The sequence below is a fragment of the Psammomys obesus genome, unplaced genomic scaffold (genome assembly GCF_907164565.1).
Source record: "Psammomys obesus unplaced genomic scaffold, mPsaObe1.curated_primary_1811, whole genome shotgun sequence".
Taxonomy (NCBI): Eukaryota; Metazoa; Chordata; class Mammalia; order Rodentia; family Muridae; genus Psammomys; species Psammomys obesus.
The window spans coordinates 2,813,956-2,829,359 of NW_026596039.1; the positions used below are offsets into that span (position 1 = coordinate 2,813,956).

Below are 15,404 nucleotides of genomic sequence, written 5' to 3' on the forward strand. Positions count from 1 at the left end.
AGAAAGAAAGAAAGAAAGAAAGAAAGAAAGAAAGAAAGAAAGAAAGAAAGATCTTGAAAAAATGCAGAGAGAGAAGAAAACATCTTTCTCAAAGAAGAAGTAAAGGTTTGGAAGACAACTGGAGTATGGATAGAATGGAAAGACTAATGGATGGGGGAGACTCTTTGTTTTTTGCTTGCTTGTTTTTTGTTTGTTTGCTTGTTTTGTTGTTGTTTGAGAAAGGGTTTCTTTGTGTAGCCCTGGTGGTCCTGGAACGGGCTTTGTAGACCAGGATGGCCTCCGATTTAGAGATTCAATTGCCTCTGGGTCCCAAGTCCTGAGATTAAAAGGCAAGTGCTGCCACCACACCCAGATTGATGGATTTTTTTTTTTTTTTTTTTTTTTTTTGGAACATCTTTGATGAGTGGCAGAGCAGCACCATGTGGCTAGGGATGGGTCAGGTGCTTAGGGTGAAAGGATTCAGAACAGCTGTGTCCAGAAATGTGCCTGGGAGATTCCCCATATGCTTTCCTGCATACCATGGGCCTGTTCCCTGTGTCTGGAATGCTCTTCTCTTCCTGCCTCTCATCCCTTATTTAGCCTGCTTATCTTTCAGATTCAAATACCACCAAGTTTTCTGGCACATTTTTCCTGCTATGTTCTGAGCAAGCCCAAGGAAATTTATTCTGTGTTTATCCTCCTCTTGTTGCTAATCTCACTCAGTTCTAATTGAAATCAAGAAGTAGGTTTTGCTCATCTGAGGGGCTTCTCCATTACTAGTGGAAAGCGATCCTTCCATGTTTGCTGTGTTTATGCCAAACAGGATGGCGGAGCTGCAGTTGGAGGGCAGAGGTTTTGGTGAACTCCATCTGCATAGCTTTGTAACAGGGCAACAACCAAGATGGCCTAGAGAAAGAGTTAAGAGCTGCAGGCTGACAGGTGGGCAGAAGGCACTGACCACCAAGAAACTGTTTTCTTCTCTTAGGTAAATTTAAAATGTGCTTTCCCTAACTGGGAAAACAAATATGTCCAGCTCACACATTTTTTTTTTTTTCAAAAGGAAAAGTGATTTTTCTAAGTAACTTGTCCTTTTTTTTTTTTTTAAAAAAAAAAGGATTTATTTATTTTATATGGGTTGATGTTTGAAGCATGTGTATCTTCATGAGGGTGTCAGTTCCCCTGGAACTGGAGTTACAGTCAGTTGTAAGCTTTCACGTGGGTGCTGGGAATTGAACCCACATTCCTTGGAAGAACAGCCAAGTGAAAAGCCAGTGCTTTCAACTGCTGAGCCACCTCTCCAGTTCAACATGTTTGTGAGGGAAAAGAGGGAGGTAAACAAGGACCCTCAATGCCAGGCCTGAGTTCTAACCCTTAACTTTTCCAGACACTTTGACCGGATTTTCAATTTTTTTTTTAATTTTTTTATTTTTTATTTATTTACTTGTTTGTTTATCTGTTCATTTACTCCTTTCATGCGGGTGGGTGTTTGGGGGGAGGGCATCAGCATAATGTCCTGCGCTTATGTAAGTGCTGAGGTTGACCTCGGGTCCTCATATATGAGTGGCAGCTTCTTTGCCAACGGAACCAACTCCCCAGCTTTAATTCTCAACTCTTGCAAGAACAAAACATTATTGGGACTGAATGGAAAGACAGCTCAGCTAGGAAAGGTGATGAGCCTAGTGATCTGGACTCCATTCTGGGGACTCATGTGGAGAAAGGAGAGAATCGATTTCCATAGGTTGTCCTCTGACTGCCACATGCTAATGTATACACAAACACACACACACACACACACACACACACATACACACGTACATGTGTGCACACGTAAAATAAATAAAATTAAAAAGGTTTTGGGGAGTTGTTTTTTGTTTTGTTTTGGGGACAGGGTTTCTTTGTGTAGCCTTGGCTGTCCTGATACTTGCTCTGTAGAGCAGGCTGGCCTGGAACTCCCAAAGATTAAACTGAACACTTGGAAGGTAGAAACAGAAGGTAAGATCATCCTCAGCTTCACAGACAGCTCAAAGCCAGTTTGAACTAGTCTCTATCTCTCTTTGACTCTGTCTGTGTCTGTGTGTGTGTCAGTTTTTCAAGACAGGGTTTTTCTGTGTAGTTCTGGCTGTCCTCAAACTCAGAGATCTGCTTGCCTCTGCTGCCCCAGTGCTGGGATTAAGAGTGTGCGCTGTCAGACACCCTGTCTCAGCAACAACAAAAATGAACTCAGAGGCTACAAAGACCTATGTTCTGCCGCTTGTTGGTGAAATGGGCTAATAACCAGTCGTAGGGGGAGGGCGCTACGTGATGAGAAATATAGCACGACAAAGCAACTAACAGAGAGCAGTGCAACCTGAAGAGATCCCATTCAAGCGGTAGAAAACTGCAGAGGGTTACAGAAGGGCGCGTCTCCTCCCGATCCTCTGTCTTCAGCTCCCAGAAGCGAGCACGGGTGCTGTCTGCTGTGTGCCCCTCCAGAAACGCTCTGCCCACTATACCCGTCGCTGTCCACAACCAAGCAACTCAAAACAGAGTCGTTCTGAGTGTTTAATGAAGTAGCTAGTACTTTTAAAATGAGTGCTGCACAGACCAGGCGTGGGGTGCACGCCTTTAGCCCCAGCGCTCTGCAGGTAAGGGCACATGGATCTCTAGGAGTTTGAGACTGGAGTGGTCTACAGAGGGAGGTCCAGCCTGGCCTGGAAGCTATGATCCTACTTCCTCGGGCTCCCCCCTGCTGGACCACACCTGACCTTCTGTCATCTTGACAGCCAAAGGAGAAAGTCAAGAGTCCCACCCCTTGACTCTGCCTCTGTCTCCCCAGGTTATCACCTACTCCAGTCGCCATGTCTACAATAACCTGACTGAGGAACAGAAGGGCCGAGTGGCCTTCGCTTCCAACTTCCTGGCGGGGGATGCCTCCCTGCAGATCGAGCCTCTGAAACCCAGTGATGAGGGCAGATACACCTGCAAGGTGAAGAATTCAGGACGCTATGTCTGGAGCCACGTCATCCTAAAAGTGTTAGGTAAGGCAGGACTCCAAGATAAGTGCCTGCATCTTTTCTTTTGTTTTGTTTGCTTTTTGAGACAGGGTTTCTTTGTGTAGCCCTGGCTGTCCTCAAACTCACTCTGTAGAGATCCAACCTGCCTCTGCCTCCTGAGTGCTGGGATTAAAGACGTGCGCTACCGTTACCCGGCAAAATGCCTGCATCTTAAGGAGTGTCTGTGAGACATAGCCAGCTGCAAATGGTAAAAGCACCTATGTAATTCTTATAGAGTGCACTTGGGCATCACCACAAAGAAATATTTATGTTCTAGATTTTAGCCATAATGAGAAAAGAAAATACAATTATAAATTTCTTATTTAGCCTTATTTAATGTGTATGTGTGTGTGTGTGTGTGTGTGTGTGCATGCCCGCATGTGTATAGCCATAGCCCTCACGCAAAGGTCAGAGGACAACTTTCAGGGGTCACTTCTCTCTTTCCATTGCTGAACTCAGAACTCCAGGATCATTAATATGATTTTCCCCCCATGGTAGTTCATTATAAAATTTAAACACCATCTAATACTTGAATAATTTCCTGTAAATATTTGAAAATTACTTCCAAACTACGGATCTTCTTTCCTTGTGTCAATATCAGTAAAGTTATATTTTTAACTTTCTTAAAATTTCCCATAAATAGCAATGTCTGCTGGTAGCAGCTCGGTGTGTGTGTGTGTGTGTGTGTGTGTGTGTGTGTGTTGGGGCCGGGAAGGAACCAGAGGAGAGGGTGATCAGGCTTCAGGAAGTGAAGCATAGCTAGATTTTCTACTAAAAACTGAAGTCAGGCATGACGGATGGCTGAATCAACAGCTGAGGGGGTTATAGTTCTTCCACAGAACCTGGGGTTTGGAGACTCTCCGAATGATTAGTGTTGAAAACTTTTTCTCCAGTGAGACCATCCAAGCCCAGGTGTGAGCTGGAAGGAGAGCTGACGGAGGGGAGCGACCTCACGCTGCAGTGTGAGTCTGCCTCTGGGACGAAGCCCATTGTATATTACTGGCAGCGAATCCGGGAGAAGGAGGGAGAGGATGAGCACCTGCCACCCAGATCGAGAATTGGTAAGTCATCTCCCCGTCAAGCTTCTGAGCCAAAAATCTAGTACAGTGTCCATGAATGCTGAATGAGCCTGCCAGAAGCTCACCAGATGCCTCGACCATGCTGCTGACTCTGTGCGTGTGCATGTGTGTGCATGCGCGAGCACAATTGTTGGCTTGTTTTGTTCCGGTTTGGTTTGATTTGGGGTCTTCATTTTTTGAGGCAGGGTCTCATAAAGCATTATGTCGTAGTTTGTGTTTCTGCTGAAGTGATAAAACACTGTTGTGATAAAGCATCTTCAAGAGGAAAGGGATAATGTCATCTTACCCTCCCAGGTCACAGTCTATTTTTTTTTTTTTAAGATTTATTTATTTTTCTTATGTATGAGTGTTCTACCTGCATGCACACCTGCATGCCAGAAGAGGGCATCAGATCTCATTGTAGATGGTTGTGAGCCACCATGTGGTTGCTGGGAATTGAACTCAGGACCTCTGCAAGAGCAGCCAGTGCTCTTAACCTCTGAGCCATCTCTCAAGCCCCATAGTCCATCTTTGAGAGAACTCAGACAGGAAGGCAAGGCAAGAACTGGAGGCAGGAACTATTCATGAACTCTACTTACCATCTCTCTTTCTCGCTCAGCTAGCTTTCTTATAGAGCCTGGACCCTCTTGCCTAGGGATGTTGCCACCCACAGTAACCTGAGCCCTCCTCCCACATCAATCATCAATCAAGACAATCTTTTACAGACATGCCCAGAGGCCGATCTAATCCGGAATATTACTTGGTTGGGGTTCCCTCATCCCAGGAGTAATAACTTGACAATTAAAAGCTAACCAGCACAGGTCTATTCTCAACCTTTTGGCCAAGATCAAATGTAGGGTCTTAAGTCCAACCCCTTAACCACTCTGCCATTCTGGTACCTCAAATGTAGGGTCTTATGTAGTCCAGACTGGCCTTGAACAACTGATCTTTGAACTTCCACCTCTCAAGTGCTGGGATTATAAGCATATGCTACCACCATGCCCAGTGTGGCCCTCTCTTGTTATTGCTTGTTTTTTGAGACAGGGTGTCATGAATCCCAGGCTGGCATAGAATTTGCTGCACAGCCAAGGCTGGTCTTGAACTCTGGATGATTCTGCTTCTGTCTCCCAAGGGCTGAGATTGTAAGGACTTACCGACATGACTGGGTTGCTGTCAAACTCCTTGAATTTCGTTTTTTTAATCTGTAAACTCAAACAACAAAACCCACTTCTTTTTTCAAATGGCACAAAAATAAAAGTGAGAAAGTTGGGGAAAATGGACCACATAAATTATCTAAATTAACTAGTTTAGTATCCACTGAATGTTCTCCCATCTTTCTCTTTCTCTTTCTCTTTTTCTCTCTCTCTCTTTTGGCTCTGCACTTGGGATTAGCCAGAGGGCCTTATACACACACATACAGACTCCTTCATAGAATTTCAGGAAGTTACCCAGATAGCCTTGAACTCATTCTGTACCCCCAGTTAGGACCATGACAGGCAATGTCATGCCTCAATCTCTCAGATAGCCACAAGGCCTTTGTTCCCAATCTTTTGTAACTCTTGGGGGTGCGCAATAATTTAAAACAATATTTACTTATTTTCTGCTCTCCAAAACAGGATCTTTTCTGCCATTCCATCCCCATTAAACTGTTCGACATCACAGGTCTGCGATGCCCGGCAGTAAACAGGGTAGTCCGTGCCGGGGATTTACCATTCTGCCTTCTGCTTCTATAGATTACAATAACCCTGGCCGGGTGCTGCTGCAGAATCTCACCATGGCCTCCTCCGGGCTCTACCAGTGCACAGCAGGCAACGAGGCCGGCAAGGAGAGCTGCGTGGTACGAGTGACCGTACAGTGTGAGTATCTCAGGGGTGTCTTTCTTTTATGTCGGGGATAAAAACTCAGAACCGTTAGCCGACTAGCCGGCATTCTGCCACTGGGCCAAACCCCCAACTTTCCAAAGGTGACATTTTTTTGTTGTTGTTGTTTCATTAAAACTTTTTCTTTGTTACATTGCAGTATAGTATAAGATGTTTTGATCATGAGTAAATGTAAGGCCAAGGTCAAAGTCTTTATTTCCAGGAAGACCATTCAACGATTTTGTCTGGGTGCGTAGTTGGCAATGGGAATTAGCCAGCTCTCTGGACTAGAACTGAACTATGGAGCTAGGAATTTAGTCCAGTGGTATAACACCTGCATAGCATAGATGGTTCCCTCAGTAGGACTCCAGCACCTCCCTCCTGTACACACACACACACACACACACAGAGAGAGAGAGAGAGAGAGAGAGAGAGACAAGGCAGACAGGCAGGCACGCAGACCCACCTGAGGTTAGAAATAGACAGATAATCCCCAAGTTTAGAAGGTCATCCCCCACTTCACACAAGAAGTTTAGAGCTAATCAAAGCTACATAAAACTCTGTCTCAGAAAACCAACATTAAGACAAAAGAGTGGGGTCAGGTATTTTGATGCGTTCTGTAATCCTAGCACTAGAGACAGGGGGATAGTGAATTTGATGTGCCAACTTGGGCCACTGGTAATAACATTTTGCTTTAAAAAAGTAATTTTTTAAAGGAAAGGAAAGAGTCAGGTGTGGTGGTACACTCATTTAATCCCAGCATTCAGGAGGCAGAGGCAGATGGATCTCTGAGTTTGAGGCCAGCCTGTTCTACATAGTGAGTTCCAGGACATCCAGGGCTACACAGTGAAACCCTGTCTCAAAAACAAAAACCAAAAAAAAAAGCAAAGTAAATAAATAAGTTGCCAATAGAGAAAAGCAATCAATAGTCTTAACCAGCTCTAGTGCCACAACATGACAGCCTACCAAAATATCTTCAATGGTGCAGACATAGTACTTTGATCTTGGGGACTTCTAAACATTGGTTTAAAAAACAAAAACAAACAAACAAACAAACAAACAAAAACCAACCTGAATACTTGTATGTATTTCTGTGGAACAAATTACTCCAAATTTAGTGACTTCAAACTTTTTGACTCTCAATTTGTGTAAGTCAGAAACTCGAGTGGCCTAGCTGGGAGGTCAGGTTCACTCTGCACACACAGAAAGACCTGGATGCTAGGGGCTAGCCCTCTAAGATGGCTCCCTGAAGCTGCTGGGTGGAGGCCTCCTTTCTTCACATAGGCTCTCTGCAAAACTGAAAACACTGAACACCTGAGAAAGCATGATCTGGGAGTTCAAGGCCAGCCTGAGCTACTTGGTGAGACACAGCCTGAAGCAAACAGTCCTTTGAGATCTAGAGACTTGAAAATTAAGAATTGCAGTGATCTTGGACAACCAAAGCCCCAGAGGTGACATGCCATCAGGTCTGTGTCTTATTTACTAGAAGTGAGTCATGGCCCAGCAAAAGGTTCAGCAGATTAAAGGTTCTTTGGCACCAGGCCTAATGGTTCTAGGTCCAGGGCTCACACGGTGGAAAGAACCAATTCCCTTTAGTTGTTCTGTGCCCTTCACATGGAGGTACAGTGGCACATACATACCCAGCAACACACACACACACACACACACACACACACACACACTAAATAAATAAATGTAACTCAAAAAAAAAAAAACCTACTTCACTACTTAACGAAGGAGCTGATAAGATGTTAAAACTGGTCCAAAGAGCACCTGAGCCATTAGATTAGAGACAGAGACACTTTAACTTGGAGATTGTGATGATTGTTAGCGCCGGCAACAAAATAGTTAATGTTCTACAGAATCACAGGCAGTGATCTCTGCGGTCACCTCTTTAGCTGGTCAGGTCTCTTTCTGCTGTACAGAGGTCTGCAAGTTGATATCACAGAGTTAAATATGGTCAAGCACTGTACTTCCGTCCTTTCAAGTATCAGTTGTCCGACACATTTAACAAGGTCTTCACAGAAAAACCAGGAGCTGCCTTTCCTGTCAGTTGAATGTCCACCCTTTTTATTTGAAGTCATCACGTTAGTAAAAGTAAAAAAGTTAGTACAGCCGGGATACAAAGGGAATAACTTGGAATAAATAAATTATTTTTTTTTTAAAAAAAGTTTGTATAAACTGGGTATGGAAGCTCATACCGATAATCTCGAAGTCAGCAGGATCATGGACTCAAAGTCAGTCTGGGCTATAAATCAAGGCCCTCCCTCACACACACGCACAGGTATGCACACACAAACATCTGCAAACAATAATACCATTACTGGAAATCATTATTGCTGTACTGAAACAACAGCTAGCTGGGCCTAGTGGTTCATACCTATAATCCCAGTGCTTCGGAGGTGGAGGCAGAAAAAGCAGGGGTTCAATGTCATTCTCTTACATAAAAAAACCTGAAGCCAGTCTAGGCTACATGAAACCCTGCCTCAAAAAAATATTTTTTTTAAATACAGTAACAATGGGGGGAAAAAAACAAGAATTTTTGTATTCTTAGCCATAGTATAAATTCCAGCACCTTTTATTATTATCTGTAGATCTGGGAAGAGAAAATATAGTGTAGTGAAATTTCAAAGAAGAGCACATACACCCTGAGTATGCTTCTGGCAGAAGGTCAAGTGGGTGTGGCCTTGTAAATGGCATCAAGGTCATAGACCATCATAGCCTCCTGCTGTCTCTAAGGGTCAGATTCTAACTGAGCTCTAGATGCCAAGTGAAATTCCGTTTATGCTGACTTCTTCTCCACCTCATTGTATTGTTAAAATTCTTCCTTGTTTCGTTTTTGCTTGTAGCTGTAGGATGTTCGCTGGCATTGAGGTTTTCTGAGTTTGTGAGGAGCTTTTCTGAGCATGTGGGGAGATAGAGCCCAGAGCCTGGAACATTCTGAACAAGGAGCCTCCCCCTGAGTTCCATCCTCAGCCCTTTGTTTTTACCTTTCTGAGGCAGAGACTTCCTATGTAGCTGAACTTTGCTAGAAAGCCATACTGGCTTCAAACTCAGAAATTCCCCTGCCTCAACTTCCCAAATGCTGAAATTACAGTGTTTCCCACCACCTGGACATTCTCGTTGTTCTGCAGGGTTTTGTTGGACAAGTGTGCCTCAATTACTAATCCATCCTATTAGTATATTGCATTAATATATATATACTGCTTATTATTGAGTCTGGATCTCACTGCGTAGCCCAGGGCTTCAATAGACTTTCGATATAGCCAACCAAGCATGGCTTTAAAACCACAGCAATTCTTCTGCCTCTGCCTTTGCCTCCTAAGTGCTAGGATTATAGGCATGTGTCACCATGCCTGTTATTTATTCTATTTAACTTTAGACCAAAAAATGCCTTCCATTATATCCAGGATAAATTCCTGTGAATTTATCCTTTACAGATTTTCCGAAAGTATGCAAATATACTTGGAAATTGATAAATGTTATTTTAATTGTGAAGAAGTAAAAACAACTTCAGTTTCTCTTAGTAGATAAAATCCATTCGGATTTCATATTGGCTACAAGAAAAATAACATTCCTGGACTTTTGTTCACATAAAATAAAACCCAAAGTCAGTGAGATGACTCAGCAGTAGGTGTTTTCTGCCTAGCCTGATGGCCTTAATTTGACGGCAGGAATCTACATGATGGAAGGAGAGAACAGACTCATGCAAGTCATCCTCTGACCTGTACACACACTTACAAAGGTATACACACATAGAAAATAACAGTGTAATGATAAAATAAGATAAACCCCAGCCTTTCAAAAATTTAACAATATCTAAAGTCCCATTTCTTTTGAAAATATTTGTTTTGAACCAGTCATGGTGGCTCACACCTTTGATCCCAGTACTCTGGAGGCAGAGACAGACAGGTCTCTGTGAGTTTGAGACAAGCCTGGTCTACTAAGTGAGTCCCAGACAGCCAGGGCTAAACACATAGAAATCTTATCTCAAAAAAAACTATATATTTTGTTTGTTTGTTTTGTTTTGAGCAGGTTGTGATTGTACACACCTTTAGTCCCAGAACTCAGGAGACAGGCAGTTGAATATCTGAATTTGAGGCCAGTCTGGTCTACAGAGCAAGTTCCAGGACAGCTAGGACTACACAGAGAAACCCTGTTTTGAAAAACAAACAAACCAAAAAACAAAACAAACAAACAAACAAAAAACACAACAAAAAAACCCAGGCATGGTGGTGCACACCTTTAACCTCAACACTAGGGAGGCAGAAGCAAAAGCATTTCTGTAAATGTGAGGACAGCCTGGTCTACATAGTGAGTTCAAGGCCACCCAAGACCCTATCTCAGGGGGAAATAAGATTAAAGGTAAATTGTTATAGTAAGCTGGGCAATGGTAGCACATACCTTTAATTCTAGCACTTGTGAGGCAGAGGCAGGCAGATCTTTTTTGAGTTCGGAGCCAGCCTGGTCCACAAAGTAAGTGAGTCCAGCACAGCCAGGGCTCTGTTATACAGAGAAACTCTGTCTCAAAAAAACAAAAAACAACCAACCAAACAAAAAAAAACACAAAGCAAAAAAAAAAAAAAAAAAAATATATATATATATATATAAACAGGCCATGTAGCAGGACAAGAAAGAACAAACCATTTTCTGTTGACAACACTTTCAAAACAGAAGCTGTATCTTTGAACCTGCTTCCCTGCACATTAGGTCCAGCCTAGCCCACTCACCGTCATCTCCAGCTGGCACTGTGGGAAGCATCCTAACACACATTCTTGCTTCCTTCCTCCCCATGAAACACTCCATTTCTCCCAGAACAGCTACAGTGTGCTTTCGTAAATGTCATGTGAACCATGTAACTTTTATTGCCTCTATAATAAAATGATTGTGTGGCCTCTTAGGCTCCATGGGAACTGGTCCCTTCCTGTCACCTCATCTCCCTGTGCTTTCCCTACTCACACTCATCACACCCACACTATACCTTCTGCCTGAGTGAGCACTTTATCTCTAGTTCACAAGACAGCCCAGTCGTCTGTATTTCAACTCAGACACTTCGATTGGAGTCCTGCCTGCCCAAATTGAAACCTTTCTCTAGTCTCCTTCCAATTTGCCAGTCACCCACTTTTGCCCTCATATATCTACCGTCTGAAAATATTTGGATCTATTCTTTAATGCTTTTCACTCTTGTGGAGTGCAAACTCAAAAACAAAAGAGCTCTTATCGATCTTTTCACCATATTAAGGTGGCACTTAATAATAAATATTTAGCATATGTCATATCCAAATGAGGGCATATGTTATTAATGTGCAAATCTAATTTTACCTGGCGTTCTGAGTTTGAGAGCCACCAACAGTCACACACAGAATTGTATTCTTTTTTTATTTTGCCAGTAGAAAAGGGAAGTTAGAGAAAGGGGAGTGGGCGGTGCTAGAAGATTGCACAGAGGTATCCTGTTAGGGGGTGAAAACATTTTTTTATCATGACACAGCAACTCCCTCAGTACATTTTATCATGTAAACCAAGCCAAACTTAGTCACTAAAATCCGAGCCAACTAAGTATAAAGTGAGAGGGTCGCAGGTGTGGGCTTCTGTCTTTGCTTATGTTTGACTTTACTTCTGTCTGTGCTTCCGAGGAAACAGATGTGCAAAGCATTGGCATGATTGCAGGAGCAGTGACGGGCATCGTGGCTGGAGCCCTGCTCATTTTCCTATTGATATGGCTGCTAATCCGAAGGAAAAGCAAAGAGAGGTATGAAGAAGAAGACAGACCTAATGAAATTCGGTAAGCTTCCCTGCTTCTTTACAGGCCTATTCCATAGTAACTGGTCAATATAAATATCCCTGTTCCCTTTGTGCTATTAATCTCTTCAAAAGAGAAATTCCAGTCTAAGGACAGAATGAGTGACTCACTTCATTGTGAAACTATCCTTGTCCTGGCTTGTTTTCTGTTGCTATGATAAAACACCATGGCCAAAAGCTTGGGGAGAAAAAGGTTTATTTCCCCTTAGCTTACAGCCCATTCCAGAGGGAAGTCAGGGAGGGAACTCGAGGCAGGAGCCCGGGGGTGACAGATGAAGCAGAGGCCACCGAGAGATGCTGCTCACTGGCTTGCTTCTCATAGCTTGCTCAGCCCGATTTCTAATATAACCAGGCATCACCCAGCCCAGACATGGTACCACCCACAGTGAGCTGTACCCTCAGACATCCATCATTAATCCAGAAACTGCCCTGCAGACTTGCCAAGAGGCCAGTCGGATGGAGACATTTTCTCAGCTGAGGTTCCCTCTTTCCAGATAACCCTGGCTTGTGTCTAGCTAACAATCAAGGAGTGTAATTCTCAGTTTACCTCTGACTCATTTCCACATAAAAAGGGTAAATAATAAAGGATGGTATAGCCCACAGAACATGAAAAGATTTAAGCACACAGACCCCCCCCCCCCCCCCCCCCCCCCCCCCCCCCAAATCAAGGCAGTTCTATCCAGACCATTTCATACTGAGCTGTCTCCGAGTGCAACTGGCTGGACCTCTGGGTCACACAACAAACGTTTTCCTACACTGAGCATTAAGTCTTAGCAAACAAGGAAGTGCTCAGTTCCTTAACTGGCTGCCTTGGGGGTTTATGGCTTGAGGAATTTATTGAAGATTCTCAGGAGGAAGTAACTTTAACGCGAGTCACCACACACCTGGCAATACTAAAGTTTCTTTTTCCCTTCCAGAGAAGACGCCGAAGCCCCCAGGGCCCGGTTGGTGAAGCCCAGCTCCTCCTCCTCAGGCTCCAGGAGCTCCCGCTCTGGCTCTTCCTCCACCCGCTCCACAGGGAATAGTGCCTCAAGAAGCCAGAGGACACTGTCGAGTGAGGCGGCCCCGCAGCCGGCCCTGGCTTCCCAGACATACAGCCTAATAGGACCGGAAGTGAGAGGCCCTGAACCAAAGAAAGTCCATCATACGACCCTGACCAAAGCAGAAACCACACTCAGCACAATCCCCAGCCAGAGCAAAGCCTTCCAAACTGTCTGACGTAGAGAGGACTTAACTTACGCTTTTTCCAGAAGTCAGGATCTTAGCCTAGCCATTGGAGCTCGTTCACCAGCCGCACAAGCCCCTCAAGCCAGATCTCACTTAATGGCACGGACCAGTTCTGATGAGCACCTTCCTTAGAGGACAGCAAACGAGCATAAAGGACAGCGGCTGACTCTCCCTCTCTAAAGGTACCTCGCTGTGCCTTCAGACAGGCCGGAGGGGAGGAGGGCCCCAAATTCATTTTGCTGACCAGAACTTGTGAAAACAAGAGAAAGGTGAGGTCGCTGCGTATGCCTGAAACATCTTACCCAGGATGTTGCAAGTCACCGCAGTCAGGAAAAAAACCGGGAATCTCGTAGATCAATCTTCTATTCATTTCTGCAAATTTATTGGATTAGCGTGATTATTCAGATAGTCAAAGCAGAAGCCCACGCCTTATAATATACCTATCTGCAACATGTACTGGGAGAACTGCGTCTAAGAAACTCACATTAAAAAAAAAGAAAAAAAAAAAAAAGAAAAAACTCACATAACAAAAAAAAAAAAAAAAAAAAAAGGAGGAAACACATTTTTTTCTACCTTGACTTTGTGTGTCATACGGTTTGAACATTAATTTGGGAAGGATTTGAAATAGGGGGAGAAAGAGAAAAGCGATTTTCTCTTACTTTATCCTCAACCAATCTTCCTGTTTCCATGTAACCCTAAAATAATAGTTAAGGAAGGAGTCAGACCGAAATGGGACATGATTCTGTGAAGAGCTTTCCATATTGATGTTCAGAGGATCGCTAACAGATATCAGAAGTATATCCTGGGGCAGTTGCGGCTCAAATCTGACTCCACTAAAGACTTCTCTGCTGGATGTTTCTAGAAGAAACAAATACTACAAGCCACTTAGTTAATGTCCTTAGGGACAGAGTCCACTAGAGAAAGTCTCTCAGGGATGTCAAAAGATGCCCTTGCAAACCACTTCCTGCTCCTCTTCCTGAATATGTGAAACCAGAATTTCAAGACAGGTTGAAATAGTGAGGAAGATCAGACCTCTCTCTTAATAGATCAAAGGACATTTAATACTGGCCCAAACTTGGCGATTCCTCCATTTCTTTCATTTTCAGAAGGATGTGAATGTGGGACTTTTGATGATTCTAGGCCTTAAATTTTCAGAGATCATTTCGTAAGGGCATTGAAAACCCATCCCCCTATCACTCCCCACTGAGAGGCTGAACCGGATCCTCAATGTCTTTCTCAGCCTTAGCCTCCAAAAAAAGTGTCGCTGTGGGCTGGAAGGAGCGCAAACTACCATTTGGGAGCAGGTGATGAAAAAAAAAAAAAAACAAGTGGGTGGTGGGAGAGAGCTCAGCTAATGTCTGTTAACATTTTCGTTGTTGGCATTTGGGAAAGAATTAGCAGGAAAAAAAAATTCACCAGCAAAACTATCAAAACAACTCACACACGGGAGAAGAAAGGTACCCAAGAAATTTAAAAATTAAAGAAAACAACAACAAAACAGCCATTCCAGGATAAATAACTTGTCTTTGAAACAGTTTTGAAGATTAGGCAAAGCTGCCAAACCTGACTTAGCTGGTCAAGGAACAATGCAAAGTCAGCTGGTCACAGTGGATGGAGCGGAGCATTTCCCATTGTTGACCAGGGCTGAGGACATGGCAGTGGCTGCCGTGAGAAGCAGTCTCTGAAGTAGGACTCAGATGCTGTCAGGAAAAAAAAAAAAAAAGGTTGATGCTCAATATTGCCCCATTTCTCTGGCTTTTTATCCCTACGTTTAATTTGCATAAGGGTGTCCTCACAGGATATACATACATTTCCTTCTAAAGTGCCTAGGAAATGATGCTTGCATTAAGTTGTCCGGGCTCGTTTGGTGGGCTTTGTGCATGCTAAAGTGACCGTCCTAATCTGAGTTTTGTCTTCTTTTCAAAAAGGTAGAAATAAAGAGACATTGAGGGAATAACAGGAATGCCTCTTCATTTGAGAGAATCAGGCATATTTGAAATGCTTCTTATACAAACTCTTATCTCACTGTAAGGTTTATTTTAAAGCCCCTTCCTCTGACTATATTTTTATTGTGCTCAGAGGATGGTATCCAGGCAACATGTCTCTTCTGCTGTGTAATTCTGAGAATTCTCATTCCTGGAGTCCCTGCGCCAAACAAGCTTACAAGGAAGGCTGCAGCTGTGTCGTCAATAGCAATTTTCTCACTGTTTCCTGCCTTTGAGCTTCCGGTTTCCTTTCTGGGCAGGGATCAGTCCCCTTTGTCTGAAAAGAAAATTCCAGTTATTTAAATGGGTTGTTTGAGACTACTACCATTGAATACCCAAATTACTTTGGAAATTCATCCCAATGCAAAACTATAATAAATACACACACACACACACACACACACACAGATTCTAATAGGAGCTGAGAAATTCTGATTGATCAGTCACTGAAGTCTTAGCGATGAG

At 43.5% G+C, this 15,404-nt stretch overlaps 1 protein-coding gene across 1 annotated transcript in view; it reads left to right on the plus strand.

Annotated features, from left to right (window-relative positions):
• The window catches only part of Clmp (CXADR like membrane protein), a 99,791-nt gene extending 84,889 nt beyond the window's left edge, over positions 1-14,902 (plus strand). The window contains exons 4-8 of the mRNA XM_055622384.1: positions 2,795-2,996; positions 3,905-4,072; positions 5,803-5,925; positions 11,569-11,710; positions 12,645-14,902. Of these exons, the coding sequence (XP_055478359.1) occupies positions 2,795-2,996; positions 3,905-4,072; positions 5,803-5,925; positions 11,569-11,710; positions 12,645-12,945 (936 nt within the window). The 3' untranslated portion in view covers positions 12,946-14,902. The remainder of the gene's footprint in view (positions 1-2,794; positions 2,997-3,904; positions 4,073-5,802; positions 5,926-11,568; positions 11,711-12,644) is intronic.
• Positions 14,903-15,404: the final 502 nt, after the last annotated feature.